This window comes from Podospora pseudoanserina, chromosome 1 (genome assembly GCF_035222485.1).
Source record: "Podospora pseudoanserina strain CBS 124.78 chromosome 1, whole genome shotgun sequence".
Taxonomy (NCBI): domain Eukaryota; kingdom Fungi; phylum Ascomycota; class Sordariomycetes; order Sordariales; family Podosporaceae; genus Podospora; species Podospora pseudoanserina.
This window is the reverse complement of record NC_085920.1, coordinates 5097072-5119746: the sequence shown is the minus strand read 5'-3', so window position 1 is coordinate 5119746 and position 22675 is coordinate 5097072. Positions and strand designations below refer to the sequence as shown.

At 51.6% G+C, this 22675-nt stretch overlaps 8 protein-coding genes across 8 annotated transcripts; 4 read left to right on the top strand and 4 right to left on the bottom strand.

The window, feature by feature from the left end:
* The first annotated feature begins 292 nt into the window (after positions 1-292).
* On the top strand, positions 293-2639 carry QC764_114620 (uncharacterized protein). Its single transcript, XM_062942712.1, has 2 exons — positions 293-1996; positions 2055-2639. The coding sequence occupies exons 1-2, from the start codon at positions 328-330 to the stop codon at positions 2342-2344; spliced, it is 1959 nt and encodes a 652-aa protein (XP_062805704.1). The 5' UTR covers positions 293-327; the 3' UTR covers positions 2345-2639.
* Positions 2560-3474, bottom strand: MRP2 (40S ribosomal protein mrp2, mitochondrial). Its single transcript, XM_062942711.1, has 3 exons — positions 3061-3474; positions 2833-3004; positions 2560-2777 (listed from the first exon to the last, which is right to left on the bottom strand). Exons 1-3 carry the CDS (start codon positions 3165-3167, stop codon positions 2715-2717), a joined length of 342 nt encoding a protein of 113 aa, XP_062805703.1. The 5' UTR covers positions 3168-3474; the 3' UTR covers positions 2560-2714.
* A 562-nt stretch (positions 3475-4036) lies between these two features.
* QC764_114600 (uncharacterized protein) lies at positions 4037-6039 on the top strand (the record flags this gene model as incomplete). The annotated part of the gene is made up of 4 exons (XM_062942710.1): positions 4037-4519; positions 4584-4699; positions 4754-5430; positions 5488-6039. Exons 1-4 carry the CDS (start codon positions 4452-4454, stop codon positions 6037-6039), a joined length of 1413 nt encoding a protein of 470 aa, XP_062805702.1. The 5' UTR covers positions 4037-4451.
* A 493-nt stretch (positions 6040-6532) lies between these two features.
* On the top strand, positions 6533-7887 carry QC764_114595 (uncharacterized protein; the record flags this gene model as incomplete). Its single annotated transcript, XM_062942709.1, has 2 exons — positions 6533-6613; positions 6694-7887. The coding sequence occupies 2 exons, from the start codon at positions 6533-6535 to the stop codon at positions 7885-7887; spliced, it is 1275 nt and encodes a 424-aa protein (XP_062805701.1).
* A 1128-nt stretch (positions 7888-9015) lies between these two features.
* Positions 9016-15520, top strand: rec8 (R8 protein). Its single transcript, XM_062939999.1, has 7 exons — positions 9016-10076; positions 10133-10298; positions 10351-10579; positions 10635-11750; positions 12930-12966; positions 13021-13302; positions 13359-15520. The coding sequence occupies exons 1-7, from the start codon at positions 9814-9816 to the stop codon at positions 15220-15222; spliced, it is 3957 nt and encodes a 1318-aa protein (XP_062805700.1). The 5' UTR covers positions 9016-9813; the 3' UTR covers positions 15223-15520.
* Positions 15489-17464, bottom strand: MRS6 (Rab proteins geranylgeranyltransferase component A). The gene is made up of 3 exons (XM_062942708.1): positions 17278-17464; positions 16135-17204; positions 15489-15942 (listed from the first exon to the last, which is right to left on the bottom strand). The coding sequence occupies exons 1-3, from the start codon at positions 17349-17351 to the stop codon at positions 15611-15613; spliced, it is 1476 nt and encodes a 491-aa protein (XP_062805699.1). The 5' UTR covers positions 17352-17464; the 3' UTR covers positions 15489-15610.
* An 821-nt stretch (positions 17465-18285) lies between these two features.
* QC764_0016980 (uncharacterized protein) lies at positions 18286-21000 on the bottom strand (the record flags this gene model as incomplete). Its single annotated transcript, XM_062939998.1, has 2 exons — positions 18286-19352; positions 19794-21000. The coding sequence occupies 2 exons, from the start codon at positions 20998-21000 to the stop codon at positions 18286-18288; spliced, it is 2274 nt and encodes a 757-aa protein (XP_062805698.1).
* A 493-nt stretch (positions 21001-21493) lies between these two features.
* QC764_114545 (uncharacterized protein) lies at positions 21494-21868 on the bottom strand (the record flags this gene model as incomplete). The annotated part of the gene is made up of 1 exon (XM_062942707.1): positions 21494-21868. The coding sequence occupies one exon, from the start codon at positions 21866-21868 to the stop codon at positions 21494-21496; it is 375 nt and encodes a 124-aa protein (XP_062805697.1).
* Positions 21869-22675: the final 807 nt, after the last annotated feature.

Here is a 22675-nt window from a genome sequence, read left to right as displayed (position 1 = left end):
CTGCTCATGAATTGCCTGGTTGTTTACTACGTAGCCAAAGCAGTAGAGGCCTTGTCAGTTTTCTCCAACAATAGCATGAACATGACACCAGGCATTCCCAGCTTCATTTTACTCTCCGTATCCGTACGAAGTTGAATCTTGTTGGCCATCCGCAACATCCCGTTGTGCGATCAGCGCTCAACTCTGATTGGACAAATCTCTTGTCAGCAACAGGAATTTCAGCCACAACAACGACGTCAATGACGCTGGTTGTAAGCACCGGCATGCAAACTTGGGATTCCATCGACACCCCAGCCTTCAGCCGCTGATAATCCCAAGTAGAATCTCATGAGCTGCGCAGAAAGAGCTCAGCCAGTATTTTCTGTTTCAGGAACGGTTTCATCGCCGTCCAATATGTGCCACGGCGGTTGCGAAACTACCAATGGACATTACCCCCGCATTCTTCCAGAAGCACACATGCTTCCCGGATTTCTCCACACATGCGCTTGTCAAAGCCCATCAGTGCCAACGAGTTGTTCGGAGTTCCCAAAGCTGTTTCGATGGTGGCCCGGGGCTGGCATTAACTTATCAGGTGAGTGTGCTGTATTTCAGTGCGAAGGTTCTTTGAGTGGCCAGGTTCAATTGAAGGCCACGAGCACCGATTCCCAAACTGGTCCAGCTAAATCATCAAAAGCATATTATCTCAGAATCCGGTGCCATACATATAGAAATGCGAAATTTTATTTGATCTGTCGGGATGAAGTTGTTATTGGTTGGCCGAAGCCCGGAGTAGCCAACAGGTACCTACGGGATTACATAACCCATTTCGATAGGCGCCAAGAGGCGGATGGGCGAATGCCCTGCATGCAAGAGCCGGCGCCGATTTGGTTTTTTGTTCAGTCAGCCTTATCAACTCCGTATCCGCCACTGTCCTGCTGGATATTGGTCACCCAACAAAACAACCTCCTCTCTTCCGCCACGACCATTCCCCCACTCCCGCCAAACATAGCCAGTCGATCTCGCAAAATGGCCTCACCAGCACCCCTTCAAAGGCTACAGGCCCCATTGCGACGGTCCTTGGCCCGAGCCGCTGTCCTTTCATCCCGAACTTACGCCACTATCCCTTCACCGTCCGACCCGGAGCTGACACAGTCATCGCCAAGCCCAGCAGCCTCAACAACCCCCGCGAAGAAGGCCCCGCGACCGTCATACTTCAAAGACACCACCGTCGCCTCCTTTTCCGAGTTCGTGGGCTCCCAGTCTGCCCCCCTCTCCCTCAGCGAAGCCTACGAGATCAAGACCGCAGAGGTAGGCCCCGCCGGCCGCAAGCGCACCATCACCCGTCTGCCAGAATGGCTCAAGACTCCAATCCCTTCCTCAGGTGCCAACCCCAACTTTGGCAAGATCAAGGCCGACCTCAGGGGTTTGAACCTGCACACTGTGTGCGAGGAGGCGCGATGCCCGAATATCGGCGAGTGCTGGGGTGGAAACGACAAGTCTGCTGCGACGGCGACGATCATGCTTATGGGTGATACTTGCACCAGAGGGTGCAGGTTCTGCAGTGTCAAGACCAACAGGAAGCCTCCGCCGCTTGACCCGCATGAACCGGAGAATACGGCCGAGGCACTGGCGAGGTGGGGGTTGGGGTATGTGGTTTTGACAAGTGTGGATCGTGATGATTTGGCGGACGGTGGTGCGAGGCACTTTGCGGAGACGATTAGGAGGATTAAGCAGAAGAAGCCGACGCTGTTGGTGGAGGCGTTGACTGGTGATTTCATGGGGGACCTGGACATGGTCAAGATTGTGGCGGAGAGTGGATTGGATGTGTATGCTCACAACGTTGAGACGGTGGAGGGGTTGACACCGTATGTTCGCGACCGGAGGGCTACTTTCAGACAGAGTTTAAAGGTGTTGGAGCATGTGAAGGCTGTCAGGGGCAAGGAGGGCATCATCACTAAGACGAGTATCATGCTTGGTCTTGGTGAGCAGGAGCAGGAGGTTTGGGATACGCTGAGAGGTAAGCATAATTCTGGATTTCCTTGAACAGCCTGGGCAAACGCTGACATGGAACACAGAGCTGAGAAGGATCGACGTCGATGTCGTCACCTTTGGGCAGTATATGCGCCCTACCAAGAGGCATCTCAAGGTCGAAAAGTACGTCACCCCTGACGAATTTGACCTCTGGAAGCAGCGTGCTCTGGATATGGGCTTCCTGTACTGCGCCAGCGGCCCTCTTGTCAGGTCATCTTACAAGGCTGGCGAGGCCTTCATTGAGAACGTTCTCAGGAAGCGCGCCGGCGAAAGGGGTGCAGCCTCGGCGAGTCTCGACCAAATCGTGGCCGCTGAAGAAACCAAGGCTCTCTGAGTCGGTATCGTAACAGTTTGGCTTCCACATAAATTTCTTCAACATGAGTAGAATGGCGTTTCACACTCCATACGTTGCTGTAGCGGTACGTTTTTAGATTGGATTGGTTGGGCTGCATGGAATTCGGCGTTAGAGGAGGGGGTTCGTCTAAAAATCGAGTTTAATATTGTAACATCAAATATACACAGCAGAAGAAGAGGTCCAGCCTGAATGACCTGAAACCTTTCTCTGCTAGATTTGTTGGGGCCAAATGAACCTTTTCTGCACACCAAGTTGCCCATATCTATCTTCCAACATTATGGCAACACCGGGCATGTTGCCAGACCATCAATTCTATTCATGCACCTCAGAACGCCAAAATACCATTCTTTTACCAAGAAGCCTTTTTCACACCTGGCAAATTACCTGCCAATGCTTCCATACGGAAGTTGTACTGTAAATATGGGTTAGCAATGACTCAAGCTCATCCCCAAAATCCAGTGACATACTCTTGACATCTTGAATGCTCTCAGTACACCTCTCCCCTTACCGCCCAAGACGCAGCGGTTCCTGATTTGTGTTGGCCGGGTGTAGCAGTGCATCTGAGTGAGCTGGAGCTGGGCCATGGCGCGTGTCCTCATAGGAAGGGTGGTGTTCCGGATGATGTACCGGAGAGCTTGTCTGCATTTCATGTCAGGATATCTACCCCTCGTGATCATCCCAAGAGAACCATGTACCTCTCGGGCTCCGCGGCCTCAAAAGCCTTGCGCTTGGAGTGATCCCGGATGATTTTGATGTTGGTGAAGCACCCAAGATCAAACTTTTTGGCCCTGAACATGGACATCTTTGCTGTTGATACGGAGAAATAAGAGCCCGACGGCCTGTCGAATGGGTCGGTCTAGAGGGTTCGCTGGCTGCTTAATTGAGGCTCAACTCCCGCACTCTTCTGAGCTGGAGCTGTGGATGATGCTGGCGGTCGTCCCGAGTTCTGCCGGGCGGTGACGAGTGAATTTCCAAAGCTCACCCAAAATCCAGAGCGCACAGACAATTCACCCGCCCCACTTAGAATTTGCAATCTTGCACGGCCTTTTCACACTCCATAGCAGATTTGCAGGCGTGCACGGTCCAGTCCTGGGATCAGTATATATTTTCATCCATCACCGCCATTTTACTCGGTTTTTTTTTCTTCTTTAGCTCTCTTTGCCTTTTGGCTTAGATCAAGTGTAGTATCTGTTCTTTTCAGTTTAATCTCTGAAACTACTCTACGGAGTAGAATCGTGATTATCCTAATTTTTGTCTCTCGGCTGACTTTCCTCTGGGCTTGCCCATGATCGTTGGCCACAGTGTCCCTGGTATTACACTGTCTCCAGGCGACGCGAACCCTCTTTTCATTGCACTCTTGAGCTCTGCTTGAGATGTGAGGAAGAGATCCTTTCACATCAATCTTGTCATCAATTGCCTGGTTCCGTCAGCATTGCCATGTTTTAGACAGCAACTACACTAACTAGCGGTTGCAAAGTCGGGCGGTGCTGCTTTTGCATTAGGTTTGTCATGCTATGATGTTGAAAGACTGAATGAATCTTTGGAGTTGATGTCAGTCAATTGCTGCTGTACTTTGAACGCCCGTCACATGGAAAATAGTCATAATTGCCATCAGGTCGGTCCCATTCTCATTAAGTTGGTGTTGTTTTCGGCATTATTCGTCGGGAAGGCGCAGAAAAAGGCATCGTGCCGCCATTTTTGTTTGCTTCACTGGTGAGCTGGGGGTGGTTTGCTCAGGCAACTACTGTGACTCGCAACCATGGCATTAGCTGGAGATTGCTCTCATGATACTATCTTCTGCCAGGCTCCAGATGGTTCTGGTCATGCTACTTGTTATCTTCGTCATCTGAAGTTGTTCACCCAGCTGTTCCTTCCCAAGTTAGATGTGGTCTACAACCCTCATCTTCAGCGCCATCAAGCTGGAAAAATTATCTCTGCCTCTCTCTCAGTAGTCGGCTCCAACTTTGATCCAAAAATCGAGCCATTTTCTCGCTGTCTGAGAGAGAATACCACTTTGACATCTTTTCTTCGACTTCCTCTCCGGTACTAAGTCGCAGCCGTTCTTTCTCACTCACTTCGAACAACGATGTTCCGTCGCCGCTGGTCTGGCCTCCCGGCCGATCCCATTTTTCCAGCGAACATCTCTGAGCTCGGGTTCGTGACAATCCCCTGGACTTGATCTTTTGGATCGCTCAACCAAACTAATGATCATATATAGCTACTTCATCAACGAAGATGATGAGATCCGCTCTCTCGAAAATGCCGACTACTACTTCCACTATTTCCTCACCAAGAACGAGCGCTACAACGACCGCCGCCGTTTTGCCTACAATGGTCAGACGCCTCCTTCTCCCGTTTCTGAGCTCACATGACTAACATCCATTGCAGAAGCCATTGGCAATGTGGTTCACTCTCGCCTCGATGCCGAGTCACTCGCTCCCCTCCGTCTGCCCGTGGGAACCAAGCCCATTGACCCTCATGTCCCTATTCGCATCAGTCCCGACCTTCCCGAGCGCTCTCGAGTTGTTCTCATTGTTGGGGAGGACAACCAGCAGTTCGGTGTCCTCGCCCACCGTGTCCTGGGTGGCAAAGGTGGCATCACCAAGGGCTCGATCCTCAACCTTGTCCAGGCCTTGAAGAAGCAACCCTCTTCCTCGACTGACCCTACGCCCCCTGGAATCATCATTGCCAACCCTAGTGAGTTGTGGTGGTGGCCTGAGGGCAAGAGGGGGTTGACGCCTGTGGACCGCCATTACATTCCCATGGCCAGCGCGGTTCACCTTGGTCGCGCCTACGACAAGGCCAGGAATGGGATCCCCAAGAATATTACCACTGCGGAGCACGTCAAGTGTGTTTTTGAGGAGGTGGTAGACAAGTTGGTTGGGAAGGACGTCAAGTTGGATATTATTGCTGTGGGCAATTCGGCAGAGGAGGTGGAGAAATATCTAAACGATGATGAGGTCTGGAAGAAGTTTGGGACGATGATGGGGGCGATGGTAGTGTTGGGAGGGTTTTATCACTCGGATGAGTTCAAGTGTGAGGGGTTCAAACAGTTTATGCAAGAGGTAAGAAGTTTTTGTACTGAGAGGAGGATAGGAATGCTGACAATGCTGGTGTTACAGAGAGCTCGCGCCTATGCCATCCACCACACACCCCTTGACAACCCTATTGCCGAGTCTTTTGGCAACCCCGGTGCTCTTGGGTTTACCTCCTTTGGTTGCCCTGCTTTCAGCGCTGGCGAGGCGAATATGACTGAGCTGGTGCTTATTGAGACACATCATAGCGTTCTCAACTGGCTGGAGAATGTTGCTTTGCTTGGGGAGGCGTACAGGAATGAGGATGTACAGATCTATGGAGATGATGATGGAGTCATTCCGGAGGAAGTTCTGCAGGCTTGGGGCGAGAAGGATGTGGAGGAGACCGAGAAGCACATGAAGGGGACCGAGAAGGATATGGAGGAGGCCGAGGCCGAGATTAAAAAGGACGAGTTGCATGCATTGGAGGATGGCAATTCTGGCCATGATAGCACTCCTAAGAAGGAGGTCGCTGTTAGCAAGGAGAGTTCACCTGGCTCATCTCAGGACAGCAGAGTTGCTGCTGCTGAGAAGGAGGATGAGAGGAATGTGGTTCTTAAGGTCAAGGATCTGAAGGTCACGGTGGAGGATGGGGAGTAGACTAAGGCATCCATAATGGGAGAGGTTGGTGCAGTGATTTTCGAGGTTCTCTCAGCAAGATATCGAAAGACAGAATGCTCATTTAGTTGTCTGGGGAACTAGAACCCCCAAGAAAATTGCAAGTATGCTTGAGTATTGAACAACCATGTTTGTGAACGATGCTAGCGCGTGGACACCCAGATGCTGAAGCCCGGAACTCTTGTTGATTGTAACAAAGAGAAAAGATCTTTCAAGTCGTCATGATGGAGAACGTTAGTTATCAGACATTGGTTTTTACCAAATCAGTTATATATAGATACTGTTAACACACCTCGGCTGTGTGGTCATCGATAAGATGAGTGGCATTGCAAACGCAACTCCTCGCAATAAGAGCAAGAACGAAGGAGTGTCTTGCCATATCTGGCCAGGGTAGCTACCTCAACTACGTAGTTAATGGAGCGTGGTACTCAAAAGTCGCCTGACTGCCAAAATATTTCTGACAGCGACTTTCTAGATGGCCTTCCTATTTTTGACAAAATTCCACCACCGAGGCCGCTACAGCGACGCTGAAAACCTGTTTTCACACACAAATTTGGTAAGCTAACAGCATGTTTAAAGAGGAATATTTGGTGTTCCAGAACTAACGTGGACAGGCACCACCTTTTCGCACTCAAGATGCGTCCCGTTCAACCCGACCTCGTCCGAAAGAGCGGCGACAGCAAGGAAGCCGGCCTTGTTCCTTCCGGAGGCCCTCTTCCCATGGAAGCCAGCCGCCCAGGCACCAAGACCTCGACCACACGAGACCAAAATGACAGAGACGAGGCAAACCGAAATACTGAATCTGACGGCAATCCTGACGTTCCGACCATCAACCCCGACGACTTTCCCGGCAATGAGAGCCCCGTGCCACAAGGAATCCTAAATAATGATGATCTTGACAAGAACGCAACCGTTGACGTCGGCCTTGCTGTCAGGCGCGCGCGTTACCAGTTGGGAGACTACCCAGCCCTCTTCAAGGACGTTGTTGAAGTGATCGCGAAAATCACATCCGGCGGTGCAACCGTGACTTGGGCTAGCAACAAAGTCATCGAACGCTTCCAACGCATTATCAGAGAGAGATACGATTCCGGGGAGCGCCAGAAGTCCTGCCCGCTCACCAGGGCCGAGTTGTTGGCCTCGCAGTACTGTCATCCATATGGAGAGGGTCTACCAGCTGTCCAGAAGAAGCTGACCGCCATGGGGTTTTCATGTTTCGATTTTGGGGATCTGACTTTCAAAATCTACAAGGAGCTGCTAAGCAGATGGAACAAGTACCGCAGCATGATTGACAAGCTCCGCGGAGAGTGTTCCGAGTTGGAAAGCACCCTCTTGACCAAGCTCGACACTTGTATGGGCGAAGCTGCCAAGCTCGAGACCGGACAGCTTGAGAACCTGTCTGGTGAGTCCCGAAATGCCAGAGAGGAGCTGAGAAGTCACAGTGAGGAGTTGAGAAATTCTACTGAACAACTGACAAACGATGTTGGCGAGTTAGGCCAGACAAGGGGGGAAATCGTCAACTGCATTGAGAGTGCCCTTGACAATCTTGAGAAATTCTTCCACAAGATTGGGGGCATGGTTTGGAGAAATGTTCGAGATGAAACGGACAGCTTCGTCGCTCTTTTTCTGAAAGAGTTTGACCCACACTTCGAAGCCCTAAACAAGCTCAAAGACCGGCTCCAGGAGAACTACAAGCTGCTGGAGAAATGGCGCTCTGTGGCCGGGCAAAATCTGAAGGCCCTGAGAATCTTACAGGAAACTCAAGCTTCTATGGTGGCAGTATTGGCCAACAAATCAGGGGAGGAGGACAGGCGTAAGGAGGACAAAAAATAGACATTACGACAAAATGTCAAGGGCTGTAAGATAGTCAACATGTCTCTTAACTATCTTTTGAGGCCCATCAATGTGTTATGTGAGGGATATTGATGTGTGTCTGAGACCTGTCGAGTATCTTTGAAGGCCTGCTGAGTATTTTTCAAGGCCTATTGACTGTACTCAAAGGCCCTCATTCCCAGCAGCAGTCTGTCTTTTGCTAGGTAGCCACAATGCGGCATTGCCCATTGCTAACACCACCCGCGGCAGCTGACACGAGGAAGTGTTTCTCCCTCATCCGTTTGCAAATGTGAGGAGCTTTGATCCTCATGATGGGTGCTCAGTAAGCACCAGTGAGAGATATGAATCAATTGCTAATTTCAACCTTCAAGTTCCAGCAGGGGTGGGCAGGGGTGGCCGCTTGCTTGCTTGCTAGGATGGCCGATTTTCAGGCTGCTGCGAGGACTGGAGGCGAGTGGGCTGTGGGGTCTGGAGGTTAAGGTGCTATCTGAAGTTGTGCGAATATGTACTTGACAGATGTTAGTGGAACATCTTAGTCTTTGGGATGGGGACGGTGGGGACCAATGAGAGGGCGAAGATATACGATGGGTTTTGGCAAGGGGGTTGAAGCGTTGAGTGTATGTAAGCTGACGGGCGAGAATGGGTTGTGAGTGTTGATTGGAACGATACTCGATGATGCTGGTGAGTTGTCTGGTAGGGATAATGAAATTTGATATCCGAGACGATGGAAGGCATAAAGACTGAGGTGTTGACGCTCTGCTCTTGGATGCCTGATTTGGTTCAAGATCTTGGTACCTGAGCATTGCGGTTTTGAGACGTGAGGTGAGGCTGACTGTGAGTGAGAGGATATGAGGGTGCGCTTTTGGGCTAGGTAGCCGATACAACTGCGTAGCGTCCACGGCAATCTTAGTCTCTGCGGGGTTCAGTGGGAAACAAGCTCCTGGCAGACCGGGGTCGTGAGCTTTAAACTCTGTTAGTGGCCTAAATTGGGAATAGAGGGGTTGTGAATACGTGCTGCCTTGGGTCTTATGAAACTATCTATCGGCGCCTTTTGGGCTTTAATATTCGGAGAGGGGTGAGTGCTGAGGGGAAGATTTCTTCGCACCATTTCTGCTGTCTTGCGCAAGCCATAATGTTCGTCGAAATAGGCTTCTTGCTCTCGGAGATCCCACCGAAGGGATCCAAGATTGGACCTCGCCGCAGAACGACAGTCAGCCGTCGTTACAATAAGAGACGGCCTGCATTGCGGCTGCTGCAGGGGCAACTGTGCCGCAGATTAGTGATGTGAACCTAAAAATTGGCCTTGCAGGGGAGCAAGCCAATCAGAACCAGGCAGTGATGACCAAGAACGACAAAGTTGCCCAAACGAGCATATCAAAACTGGTTCCTCTACCTAGCATCGCCAATGTCAGCACCAAAAGCTCACGCGCTCTTGGTATGCTTTGCAGATCTTCGGGTGGAAGGAAAACGAGGACAAGGGAATGTCATGGTGACAAAGGTCACAGATACCAGCTCCATGTGGTCTACCAGGGTCACAACCCGCTCTGGTCGAGTGAGGCCCCGGTATGGTCCCCGGTCTGGACACCGGGAGGGGAAGGGCCCGTATCTCCCTAGGCCACCCTCACCAGGTCCATCATCTCACGTCTTTGCTGATTTTTCTCTCTTTTTGCCTCTCGCCCTCGTTGTTGCGCCTGCTGATTGTCTCTCGTTTTTTCTCAGCATCTATTGGCGATCATCAGGTCGGGTCTGACAGCAGCACTAGGAGGTGTCAAGATCTCCCATATCCTTTCCTCATTCTTGCACTGCTCTTCCTAGCACCAGCATTGGGCGTTGGGCAAGTGGAAGAGCGGGCATTAAAGCCAAGTTTGAGATTGGAATTTGCGAGCCAGCAACGGGCCTTTCTAACTATCCATATTCTTCTTCGAGATGGCGTCATTGCTATCATCACTGCTTCTACTTGGGGCTGCCATCTCACCGGCACAGGCACGTGTAGCAGCTTGGTGGAACGGCGTCGGGCCTCAAGTGATTGTCCAGAACGAGACAACTGGACTCATCCGATACAGCAGATGCAACCTCTTTGACAACCCAAAATACTCTTACACCGACGGGAGTGTCTTCTCCCTTACATACAAGCCCAAGAACGACACGCCTCTGGCTGGCTCGGGGTACTGGTCGAACGAATTCACAGCGTAGGTAAATGCCTGCCGTTGTTAGCAAGAGGTTGATGCTAACAGCAAGATTGCAGTGCCTCGATCTACTATCTGACCGAAAGATATGAGATTGCCAACGGTCTGTTCCACTGCAACATGACTACCGGGCTCTTTGAAAGCAAGGGGAACTGGATCATCAGCAAGCCATCGCCTAGCGTTCATCAAAACACCGGATTGGCTTCTTTGCTCCTGGGTGAAGAGGTTCGTTTCCCCAGGCCGTTGATACTCAACAGTTCACGTTAACAAAACCTAGGGAGGATATCGGCTGTTTTATCACAATAAGGATGGCCAGGTTGCCCAACTTGGTTATACGAGAGACGACGGCCAATGGTTGTACAAGGGCATGGTCAGCAAAGATGTCAACACTGTACCCGCTCTTGGGGCTGCCCACTCTGGAAAGGAGAACATCACGGTTATATCTACCAGGGACTTCAGCAATATTGGGGTTACAAGATGGAATAGTGCTGGGACTTGGTGGAGGTGTATGTATCTACCTTCCTTCATCTGTCGAGTTTTGATGCTGACCAAATGTAACAGCCACGCTACCCCAAGCCTTGGGAAACGAAACCGATGTGATCACCAGCAAGACGAACAAGACCGAAATTGCAATCAATGCAACGGCACCAGTCAACTTCACCTTGCCTGCTTATGATGCCGCCACCAAGGGAATGGGGATCAGCATCGACAGGAACTACACACGTTTCATCTGGTACATTGGCACCGATAAGAAGATCCACCAGATCGGAAACACAAACTATTTCTGGAGTATCCGAGAGAACCAGACCGAATCATTCTGGCCCGAGGCAGATGAGCCCAACGCCAGCGTCGGTGTTGCTTTCGACTTTTCATCCAGTCTGGTGCACCTCTACTACATGGCGAAGGGAAAGCTCGTCCAAGCCAAGTATGAAAACGAATCTTGGAAGGCATGGTCAAATGTGCCTGAGCCCCCCGCCGAACAAACCACCAAGGACCCCACCCCTTCTGGACCTACCACCACGGAATCACCTGTTTCTGAACAATCGGATGTGCCAAACGAGGGTCTCTCCACCGGTGCTAAAGCTGGGATCGGAGTGGGTGTATCAGTTGGCGTCATTGTTGTTGGAGTGCTCATTGCAGTTATCGTGTTGCTGAAGCGTAAGAAGCACGAGGGATTCGAACACCCGCCCCAACAGCACACGGACGACGGCTCAACGATTGCTCCCACCACCCCTGCGCCATCATATGGTGTCCCTCACCCCCAAAACCCACTGATGGTTCACTACAACAACATTGCTCCTCAGTATCACAACTACCAAATGGCGCAGTATGATGGTTACGCCTGGGATCAGAAGTATGCTCCTATCACATCAAACTCCCCACCAGCATCACAGCCATATAGTTCTCCCCAGTCAACATACGCCGCAATGCCAATCCAGCAGCTTGACTCGGAGACCCGTCCGACAGAGCTGTATGCTCAGCCTCTATATGAGCTCCCAAACCAGACGAATTCTCATGAGCTAGTGGCAGAGCCGAAGAGAACCGCGGCGGAGCAGCAGGAAATATACGAAACGCAGCAGTTGGAGCAGCAACGGCGGGCGATGTATCAGCAGCAGCGGCAACAACAGCAACAACAGGCGCAGATGTACCAGGAACAGCCGCCACAGTACCAGCAACGTCAGTAGTGAGATACCAAACCAAAAAAAAAAAAAAAAAAAAAAAAACCCGCAAAAAAGAGGAAAAGGATACCCTGAAATAATTTTATGGCAAGAGGATGACGGATCTAATTGAATATGACGGAATTTCGAAAGAGGAAGGGCTTGGGTTGGAAGAACGTGTCTCATTTATGTATGATATTCCCACAGTTTGCGCTTCATGATAGGGACGCTCTTCTTTGTACATTCAAAACTCCTCATTTTTTTATTGACTAAGACTTGCTCCCTTCAGAGACGGCATGTTCTTCAACGTGATGGCTTTGGCTTGCTATTTTGCATGACTGGTTCCCTAATGTGTGTCCTGCTGGCGAAGGGGAGTCTTCATTGCCTACACCAGTGTATTTTGAATTGAGGAGAAAAGTTTACCACGTAGCAATATGTGCCTCCAGCAACAAGTCTGTGTGCATACAATGGGTTACGCCATGACAGAGCAACGTCGTTGCCAAGCATTCAGGGGCTCGGCCTGATTATGATACTCAACATGTTCCCACATCTGCGAGCAGATACGATACTATTGTGGAAAGAGAACACATTCAGAACAGCTAGTCAAGACTACTTGAATGCATCAAGGCCGTGCTCATAGAAAGTGGTGCCTTCCAATTCAGGCCATTGTCCCCCAGCGGCCACAATGCTCCTTCCTCCCCAGAGGTTCCACCACGCGCTCCAGACGTGTGGGACTGCCTATTGTCAGTATCTTTCCCAGTCTTTTCTCAATTGAGGCCTCCGTCCGTTCACTTCTTCCTTTCATCCCACCAAGCATCCTTATTTGTGCGCCGCGAACCCTTCACCACGACTCGATCAACTCGAAGGTCCGACACTGGTGAGAGGACCTATCTCACTTCAAGACAAGTCCGGTCGCTCAAATATCTCGAGTTACGTATCCTTTCAGTCGTTCACCTTTCGCTTCTTTTCGTGCGTTCCAGCGTTACGAGATATCCTTCGATTCCGCCGCAATACATCTAGTATCTCCCACTCCGGGCCCTAGCCTTTCTTACTTAAGGGGGTTACTATCACGAGCAGCACCAGATACATAGACTACCGGCTGTCCAAGCCAAATATCTACATACGGCATGTTCTACAGCCACGAAAGTAAGTATCTTGCCGAGCCATCCGAGAGTTCAGACGCTTACACCACCAACAGTCCTCACCAGCCACCAGTATGGCGTGGCCACAGTCTGGTACGTTCAGAATTTCCCTTCACCAAATGTTATCCTCGTATCTAATATCACCAGGCTCGTCTCAACCGTTGGAATCAAGTCCAATGCTAAGAAGATCTCACGCAAGGCGATCCAGGAGGTCAACGTCCAGAAGGCTTGCGAAACTATCTTGGAGCCTGGTGCCCCTATTGCCCTGCGTCTCCAAGGCAGTCTTCTCTATGGCGTCTCCAGGGTGTACTCGCAGCAGTGCCAGTATGTATTGGCCGACGCTGAGAAGGTGCAGGCCCATATGATGGCTTTTTACAATGCCATGGGCGGAAATGAGAATGCACTGGATCCGAGGGCAGGCCAGGCCAAGTAAGGTTGCTCGAAAGAAATTTTCTTTGATAACGTGGGTAGCTGATATCTTATAGGCGGAAGGAGCTCATACTCCAAGACGACCCTGATTTTGACCTCAACTACCAGCTCCCCGTCTTTGAGCTTGACGATGACGGTAACTTGATTCTTCCAGCCGTCGAAAGCCAAGCATCACGCAACAGCACTTCACAGATGTCACCTCACCAGCTCGACAGCTTCAACGCTGGCGGCAGCTCGATCCATGGGGGCCTTGACCTCCCCGGATCTTCTTCTGGTCTTGGAAACCCATTCCATGACGGTCCCTTTGGCAGCGATGACATAGATCATGGCATAGACAACCAACAGGTGCTGCCCTTCGGCGATGGGGAGCGACAGCTTGCACCCATCGATGATTGGGGCATTGAAATCGACGCAGATGGGAACGTGTTAGCCCTTTTTGAGGAGCCTGAGCTGCCGCAGATTCCCCAGGTCGATGTTTCCAAGGCCGATGACCACCTTCCCTCTGATCTCGGTCTCGATCGATTCGATAGCGAAGGAGACTTCATTATGGGTAACAGAGACCCTGCCATTCCTTCTGATCCGCGCCTGCCGTCTGAACCCCCTGTCCTTCCTCAAGTCGGCCAGGCGCAGCAAGAAGAGAACCAAGAGCAGCAACAACAAGAGGCTGAAATGGACGAAAACGCTAGTGAAGTTCAAGCTCCAGCTCGTGCTCGACGTCAGCGTCGCCGCCAACTTCTCGCGCCAGATGATCAGACTATGCTCACTCGTGGGCAGATTCGACTCTGGGGTGACACTTACGCCAACAGAGCTGATGAAGAGACCGCTCGACAGCAGCGACGTGGGCTCACAGCCACGGAAACACGGATGAATGCTTACAATCTGGTGTTCGGACAGGGTCTCGCCAACCTTGGCTACTTGGCCGGCTACCCTAACATCCCGCACCCCTTGGCCCCCTTCTTTGCAGGAGAGGGTCTCGCTCAGCAGTTAGGTTTCATCAGCCCAGATTTCGACGTCAGCGGCGATGTACCCGCCACCCCCCGTAGCCGCCGTCGCACAGCCTCACAAGCCCTCGAGCTAGAAGAAGACGAAGTCGCCCGTCGGGTCCGTCCCCGCCTCAGCAATGAGCCCGACGCCCCACAAGGTGCCCCCCAACTTACAAACGAAGCCAAACTCTTCCTCCTGGGTGAACAAGGAGAGCCAATTGAAGCAGGCAGAAGGGGCACCAGCGCCCAACTCTCAGACGCAATCCACTCCGATGCCCCCTGGAACAGACCCTCCTCTCACATCCCTAGCTCCTCCATCAAAGGCGGTGCCGGCTCCAAACCCGGCAGCCGTCACGTCAGCGCCTCCCCCCTCACCCACCGTGCCAGAGCTGGTATCTTGGGGGGATCAGACCAGATCGAACGCTTCAGCGATCAGCCCATCTTTGGATCAGACACGGGTTTCTCCCAAGGAGGAGGTGGTGTCTTCCTCTCTTCTGATCCCATCATCGATCCGATTGATGCCCCCAAGGAGATAAAGGTGCCAGCTGATACCTCCCAGCAGATGATCAATGCCCTTGATCGCGAGGGGCAGAACTTCGCAAGGTTTCTCCGGCATATTGCCAAGACCAAGGGGTACGCCAATGAGGATGATGAGCAGGACGAGAAAGCCTGGGTGAGCTTTGATGACTTGTTTGAGCCGGAGGATAGGAAGAGGGCGGTGGTGGTGCAGGCTTTTCATCATGTGTTGACTTTGGCGACGAAGAATGTGGTGAAGGTGAAGCAGGATGGACAGGGGGGGCTGAAGCCGTTTGGGGAGATCAGGGTGGGAGTTGACTTGCCTTTGTCTGAGGATGGTGGCGAGGAGGGGCAGGATGAGGAGATGGGGGATGGTGGTGAGGAGTCGAGGATTGCTACTGGGGATGATGATGAGGAGTAAATGGGATGATGCATTTATCGCATCTTTGGGCAAAAATTCATCGGATTTTGGGAGGATTTGCGTAATGGAGAGATTTCGGAAATCTCACAAAAGCTGTTGCTTGGATGGGGAGGTCATATTTCCGGAATGCTCTGTACCGTGTTGCTTGCATCAGCGCGAAGCGGACGGAGTTTCGGACACAAACAACAATTAATACAAAGCATAGGAGAGCATGGGGTGGAGGAAAGGCATCATGGTGACGCTGCATAAACATTAGATTCGCAGGATCACAATGCTCAATAAACTCAATTTGTTCTTTAACTTTTTTCATCCTTAATGGATGTGCTACACCCAAGACTAACCATCGTATCTCATGATAAATGAAACCGCTTACCGTCATCGACATTAATCATACACTTTCGTCATCATCCATTGCGCCTTCTCGGTCAGCAAAGGTAAGATACTCTTCCTCGACAGCTTCATCACCTAAGACCATCTTCCAAGCATCTTGAACCGACTGCAAAATTGAGTCGTCAAAAGCAAGGGCTGAGGCAGGAGGAGCAAAATCGAAAACCGAACGGTTTGCTTGACTGTGAGCCGAGCTTTGCAGTTGCTTATACTGCAGTTTATAAAGACACTGGGGGACAGTATCACCAGACAAAGCAGCCAGAAAAGAATCCAATGCTTGTTGAAGCAAGTCCTGGGAGGCATGCTCTGATCCAGTGGTAAAATAAAGAACACCTGTTGATCTCCAGTTAGCGCTTGTTCAACGAACCAGCATGAAGAAATGAATATGATTGAGTGAGAATACATCAGAATGTCAGAGGTATTATCGCCAGTGCCGAAGCTCAGACAATGTAGATAAGTATTCCATTTGGATCATCATGGTATTCGGAAGGGTAGTGAAAGAGACAAAGGAAAGAGTTGACTTACTTTGGTTGGCAGGGCATTCCCCGGTATCGCTGGAATGAACAGACAGATACACCGGGGATGTTGATGCTTCCCCAGTAGCAGTTGACAAGGAGCCAGCTGGGAAAGCAACAATGGCGACGGCCGGCTTTGGTGCACCTTCGACCGTTGACTCGAAAAGTGATTTCAGTGAGGAGCCAACAACAGCTACCAGCCTGTTGATACCGAATCGATCAGTAGCGCTCTCGTTGGCGCGGACAACCTTGCGTGTCTTGATTGTATCGCCGCTGGAGAGTTCAATCACGATGGGGTCGTCCTTGTCATTCATCGTCTTGACGCCTGTCCCGAGCATATACACAGCTCCGCCTACCGCACCAGCTCGGCATGAGACTTGGGCAATCTCTGACAGGCCGCCCCACTTGGGGTAGAGGGCAGCAAAGCCTGGACCGTACATACCCATCGACGAGAGATGGCGATGGATGACAGCCAGCCCGTCTCTGGTATTGATCTTTCCGTTGAGTGAAAGGGTGAGAGTGATGATGTAAGTCTGAAGTTCCTGATCCATCTTGAACTCTTTCAGCAAGAACTCAGTCAGTGGTGCATCCGCGTGAGGTTGCCATGTGTCTGTCTGGGGGGTGCTGTCGTAATCCAAAACGAATTTGAGGAACTTCATCAGACCGCGCTTTGCCTTTGCTGAGATGGCGGTGGTAGAAAAGACATCTTCGCGGGTAGAAGGGATGCGGACCAGGGTGGGTTTTTGCGAGGAATCTGGGGAGGGCTTGAATATAGAGAAGGATCCCACGGCAAGGAACTCGACCTGCCGGTAGGCGCGGGAAGAGACAAGCTGGGAGAGCAGCGTCGAGCGGGCGTGGATGAGCTGGGGTGCGAGTGCCAGGGAGTATGCGCGGGGAAAAGACAAGCCGGTGTCACCCCCGAGCTTCTTCACGGAGGCAGCCTCAAAGAGGCCTTCCTTGCCGGTTTCGACCTTTTCAACCCATGATTCTACTTCTTGCAGGCTGAAAGCTGCTTCAGCACCACCATAGAAGTCATTTGGATCGATGTGAAGGACCTTCTTGTCGGATCTCGAGAGGGCTCTTCAAGGTGGGGAAGTGCTGGGTTAGTTAGACAGGCAAACGCGAAGTTGGTGTTTTGCTTGATTGTACTTACAAAGCGAGCAGCGACTGCTGCAAACCCGTGCCGCAGATGACGACGTCCCAGAGGGTGTCAGCCAAAGACTCCATTGCTACATGGAGCGGGCACTCTGTGACAGTCGGGACTGCACCAACAGACAGGTTTTGCAGTTGTGGTGGAAAAGAAGCAGTTGAGAAGAAGCCTTGCAGGCGGCGAAAATTTGAATGAAGTTCGAGCGGGTGGATTGGCGTAAGCTTGTTCACGTTGGTGGGGCCTCAGGGTCGGCAAATGTTCGGCCCGAGCCCCACCTGAACTTATGCACGGATCATGCGAGCGACTGCAGGAAAACACTGAAGGTTTTGGCTCGAGAGAAACTTTCTCTTTTTTCTCACTAACGCTCAACAACCGACGGTGATGTCTGCCCTCAACAGCATTGTGGTACGGTGGAGTTGCTTTCATTAGGAACTCTCATGTTGAGCGGCAGATCAAATGTCTCCCTGTATCTCCTGCTCTGGAATTCATCTGTAAGAGTGGGTCGAAAGTGTAGACACATTTTTCCATGCTGCTCAGTTTGCTGTTATTTGATGACGAGCCCTCGCTGTTTGACCCCTTTTGATGGCTGCCCTTGAAAGTATACATCGATTAGATTTTTGAGCAGGGTTATGGATTTCAGCTCCAAAGCTATCAAGACTTCTTGACTTGGATTCAGGGTCTACGCTGCCTTTCCAATTACCCGACAATTCTCAAGGTCGAGATATGTCGCTGGCGGTTAGCGCCTGGGCTTTTATTTTGGATGGGATATAGGTTTCCCTAGACAAGACAGATTGTGACATTTACTTCATGCTTCTTCCCGTTTTCAAATGTCACCGTCACTGCAGTTTGAAATGGCCTCTCAAAGAGTATCACACAACTAAACCACATACGAAAGACAAATGGAAAACATCGCTTCAAAGCTCATGTAAACCATCTTGTGGGTATCAATTTTTTCATCCCTTCTACTCTGTCATCATCCTCATCTTTCCAAATAACCATCTCCACAATCTCCTAATTCCCCATCGCCTCCTTCACCTCCCTCCACCTCCCCTCCGCAACCCCAACAAACCCCCTAATCAACTCCCTCCCAATCACCGTCCCACCCTGCTTCTCAATACTCCTCACCCTCGTCTCCCCCCCGTCCGAGCAATCCACAACAACAGTAACAACCTCCTTGCACAGCTCCTCCTCGCTCCGATCCGGATCCAACAAAATCCAATGCCTATTTCGCTCCCCCCTTCCCACCTCACCATGCTCCTTCTCCAAAAACACCGCCGCCGAACAAGCCACCGGCAGTCCCTTGATATTCAACCTCGTATCCTGCCCCTTCCGGCAAACAACCATCTCCCTATCAGGATCCCACCTCGCCATGGGAAGCTCCGTATCCTTCAGCGCAGCCAAAACCGCCGCCCAAGCAGCATCAAACGGGTTCCCGTCAAAGCTGACAAAGAGCAAATCAATATACAGCACCCAATACGCCACCACCTGCGGCTTCTGCTCCTCCCGCTCCTCCTCCCCTTCAACTTCCATATCTCCTTCCTCCTTCTTACTCTCCGGCGTGAACCACACCCTCAACCCCCGCCCGTCCACCACCCCAGCCCCGTGCAAAAGACTGTATACCCTCGTGCTCACCGTCTGCGCCAACGTCGTAGGCGGCACACCCGGCAAGAACTGCGGCGCGCACCCTGTTGCCAGCTCAATATTGGGGACTAACAGATCGTAATCCTTGAGTTCTTTCCTCGCCCTTGCCTCATCGCCCTCGTCTTGATCGTAGAGCGTCCCGTTGTGAGGTCGGAATTGGGGAATGGCCGTCACGGGGAGGAGCTCGCCTCGGACGCCGCAGATGACGGTCGTGTCGCCTGTTCGGACGAGAGAAGAGCCATGAGCTTGGGATAGAGAGGAGGTATTGATCTGGATCGGGCGTGACTGGTGCGGCGCGCGGCCGTTGTTGCGGGTGGGCTGCTGGTCTGGGGAGTCGGGGGAAAGAGTGCGAAGGAGGTATGGGTGGGGGGAGAGCTTGGCGAAGACGGGGCGGGTAAAGGTGAGGGAGGGCTGGGGCCCGGATGGGGCTGGTGAAGCTGTTGCCATGTTCTGTTGGTTGTAGATGTCCTGTTTATTTTATGTGCCGGCGAAGTATTGTACAATTGTGGTGTTGTTTGAGCTTGGTGAAAGTCGCCTGGAAGATGAGGTCGCGAAATTTCAATGCAGACTTTCAGCCTTGCAGATCTGGGACGGTAGAAAATGTGGGGGTCTGTTTAGTGGGGTTTGCCTGGAGTCTTCGCTGGTTAGGGCGGTGTAGCTGAGCTCTAGGGCCTCCATGTGTAGCTGAAATCAGTGGTGGTGCTGCAATATAGCGATTCGTAGACAGATAGCAAGGGAAAACAGCTCAGCAAAGTGTTGAGAGAAAAGTTCATGGCATCTCATTGCATCATTTGTCTATGCTATCTAACTTCTTTGTATCCGTTATTCCCAAAGTATATCTACATCCTATTCTGTACCAGGTAGCCGCAGCCAAAAACCAGCAACAGTATTGGCAACTTCAATCGCATTGGTCATAACCAATTCATGCCCGCTATTCAAAACCACAGCCTCGAACCCATCCTCACCCAGCACAGCCGTAGCGTCATGAATCAACTCCTCCTTCGAAACAACGGGGTCCATGGCTCCAAGTACTAAAAGAATGCTTCCCCCCTTAAGGCCAGGCAAGCTTGTGTCCACCCAGCCCGCCTCTTTCCTCCGTTCGGCCAGGAGCCGCCCCAAAGCTATCCAGTCCTTGTGTTGATTGTAAATGGGTGCATGACGGATGCTACTCATGAAAGCCGGAATGAACCCCCTGTGTTGGTGAAGCTGCCATTCCATAACGGACGACACTGTATGGCCCGGTCGATGTGCCAACAGAGTGGCGCAGTCCCAACCATCTCCGCCGTTGGCATCACTGTTTTTGTGCTTGATCTTAGGTCTGTCCACCACCTGAGTAGACATCCTTGTTTCCGTCATAGCTTCTCGTCGTTTTGGCATGAGGCGTCTCCGAACTAGAAACTCGAGCGCCCATTCTGGGAATATCCCCGTCGAGTACAGTAATCTGCTCCTCCAGCTGACATGTTCGGGCCGAATCAGTCCTCCACCAGCGATAAGGACAACAGACCGGACCATGTGGGGGAAGTCTTTGGCGAACGGAACAGCAATCCCTCCTCCCAGAGAATATCCAATCAAATGGAATCCGTCATTCCCAGCCCACGCCACGTTCGACGAGGCAAGAGCGAGGAGTATCTGAGTTGTGTATAGGCGAATGTCATAAGGGAGGTCGGTTGGAGTATCCGAGTAGCCACGCCCAAAGAAGTCGAATATCATAACACGATATCCCATTCTGACCAACTCCTGCCCGAGGTTTCCCAGTGCTAAACAAGGCGTGCTGATGCCATGCAGCAGGAGAACCTTTTCTCCATCTTCAGGGCCCCATTCGAATACTTTGATGGTGCCGTATGGTGTCTCAACGTCCCGGCCCCCTGGCAATGCGTCTGGGGGATAGGGCAACGCATCGATTTCCTCTCTTGAAAGTTTCGACAACTGTGTCTCACGGGGTGACCTGATGAGTAGAGGTTTCCTGGAGCCCTTCAGCTGCCTAAGTGCGTTGAGTGTCAAGCCTGTTGTTAAACCGAGTGCCACACCCAGGGCGAGGTAGGAGCCAGCCCCTGGAGGACGAATGTTTGGCGCCCACACTGGCATCGGAATAAGGTGCTGAGTTTGAAGATTGGCTGTCCGTATATCTGAGAGGCGTGTGGTTCCGTCGATCAAAACCCAAGACCAAGATTACCTGGAAGTGTCTTGACTTGAAGATTTGTGCCTGAAGATTGGCGAGACGAATTCGGGCAGCCGGGTTTGATATCTGTAAGCCAATGTTGCGAGCCGGAAAGCGGGGCCGTCTTGGCCAGGGACTTGTCAAAGGCGGCCGTACAAGAGGCGGAGAAAGCCAACGGCGTCGAGAGTATCGCTATATGAGGTATGATATCCTATACTAAAAAAGATTCGTACTTCAATTTCAAATGTTGCCATAAAACAAGGGAGAAATGTGACCAGCAAAGACTTGGTGGTGGGGTATTCGAATATGGATCCATGATGGCGGGGATCGCGGGGTTATCGTAATCTCGAATTGCCATCCCCCACCTTCTGTGAAGACCTTCTTGCCGGCAAGAAAGCCTGGACAAGAAGGCGGTCGAGCTCATTTCTCTCTCTTGTAAAAGCTTTTGAGCCTGGCGATTTGGCGTCTCATGAGCCCCTTCTCCTTCTCACCATCGCTGTCTGAGAGCGACTGAGAGAAGGAGGGGCGCCCAGATCCGTTCATGTCTTTAACAAGTTTCCGGGGTGGGGGTTTTTCTCCTTGGTGTTCGACAGCTGAGATCCAATTTCGTGACTGATAATCCAAAAGCGAGGATTTGGCTCTTCCCCGAAGCGGTCGGTTTGAGGAGTTGGGTGAGCTGGGTGAAGCAGCACCATCAGAGCTGTGCTCAGAGCTCGGATCGAGGAGTGATGAGTACATCGACGGGTGCTCGGTGAGCTTGCCCATGGAGCGTCTGTGTCTGAACATTTTGGCCATGAAAGCGAGAAGTTTGTCCAAGAATAGGGAAACAGTTTGGTAAACAGTTGAAGTAAAAAAACTTCAGGCCAGATCAGATCAGACCAAACCAGACCGGAGGGGGGGTTAAGTTATATGTCCGGTCCAAGCCTCCTCAGCGGCCCGCTTTCAACAAACAAAAAGTGTAAATCCTTGCGCCGGGATCCCAAGAGTTGATTCCCGAACTGCTGCTTGTGGAGCGTCTGGGACAACTTCCCCATGCAGAAGGCAAGGTATATCACCATTTCTGATGTTTCGATCTGCGAGGATTGCCGCATGATTTAACAAAGTCGTTCAACAGGCAGTAGTGGCGAACTCAAAAGGGTCAATGTCTTTAGCGGCTGGCCTTGCTAGGCGATGCTGACTGTGGGTTGGTCGGAGCGACAGAGCGCTTGGCTGCGCATCCCCGCTATCATCCGCCCTCATAGCCCTGTCATTGCTGGTTGTAAAAGACCGCAATGCCAATGGGTGAGGTCGAATTGACGTTGTTTGTGGTTGTTGATAGTCTAATTGGCCAAACATGTGGTCGTTGAAAGCTTGTATGATTCTCGGTGTCTCTTTGGTTTCACGCAATTACACATACTTTTTGGCCTACACAGCCCCGCACCGCTTAAGCTTGTGACAGCAACAAGGGGAAAACGGGGCCGAGGAGGCCGAAAGGGGGATGATTTAGCTTGGAAAATGATGCTTCTCCCTTGCAGAAGCCCGAAGCTTTCGAAGGCCCAGAAATTCCCTTTCTGCTTAGGCATCTAAAAGAGCCCTGAAGCTGAGAACCGACGAGGATCTCTC

Excerpts from the sequence above, each read along its gene's own strand:
- MRP2 (XM_062942711.1), bottom strand. The coding sequence starts at position 3,167 with ATGTCCATGTTCAGGGCCAAAAAGTTTGATCTTGGGTGCTTCACCAAC. Across the intron at positions 3,005-3,060 it reads GAGGCCGCGGAGCCCGAGAG|ACAAGCTCTCCGGTACATCA; the intron begins GTACATGGTTCT and ends CATGAAATGCAG. Across the intron at positions 2,778-2,832 it reads GAGCATTCAAGATGTCAAGA|TACAACTTCCGTATGGAAGC; the intron begins GTATGTCACTGG and ends CCATATTTACAG.
- QC764_114620 (XM_062942712.1), top strand. The coding sequence starts at position 328 with ATGAGCTGCGCAGAAAGAGCTCAGCCAGTATTTTCTGTTTCAGGAACG. Across the intron at positions 1,997-2,054 it reads GGTTTGGGATACGCTGAGAG|AGCTGAGAAGGATCGACGTC; the intron begins GTAAGCATAATT and ends CATGGAACACAG.
- MRS6 (XM_062942708.1), bottom strand. The coding sequence starts at position 17,351 with ATGGAGTCTTTGGCTGACACCCTCTGGGACGTCGTCATCTGCGGCACG. Across the intron at positions 17,205-17,277 it reads CAGCAGTCGCTGCTCGCTTT|AGCCCTCTCGAGATCCGACA; the intron begins GTAAGTACAATC and ends CCCACCTTGAAG. Across the intron at positions 15,943-16,134 it reads GGAATGCCCTGCCAACCAAA|GTGTTCTTTATTTTACCACT; the intron begins GTAAGTCAACTC and ends GGAGATCAACAG.
- rec8 (XM_062939999.1), top strand. The coding sequence starts at position 9,814 with ATGGCGTCATTGCTATCATCACTGCTTCTACTTGGGGCTGCCATCTCA. Across the intron at positions 10,580-10,634 it reads TGCTGGGACTTGGTGGAGGT|CCACGCTACCCCAAGCCTTG; the intron begins GTATGTATCTAC and ends CAAATGTAACAG. Across the intron at positions 13,303-13,358 it reads CCGAGGGCAGGCCAGGCCAA|GCGGAAGGAGCTCATACTCC; the intron begins GTAAGGTTGCTC and ends GATATCTTATAG.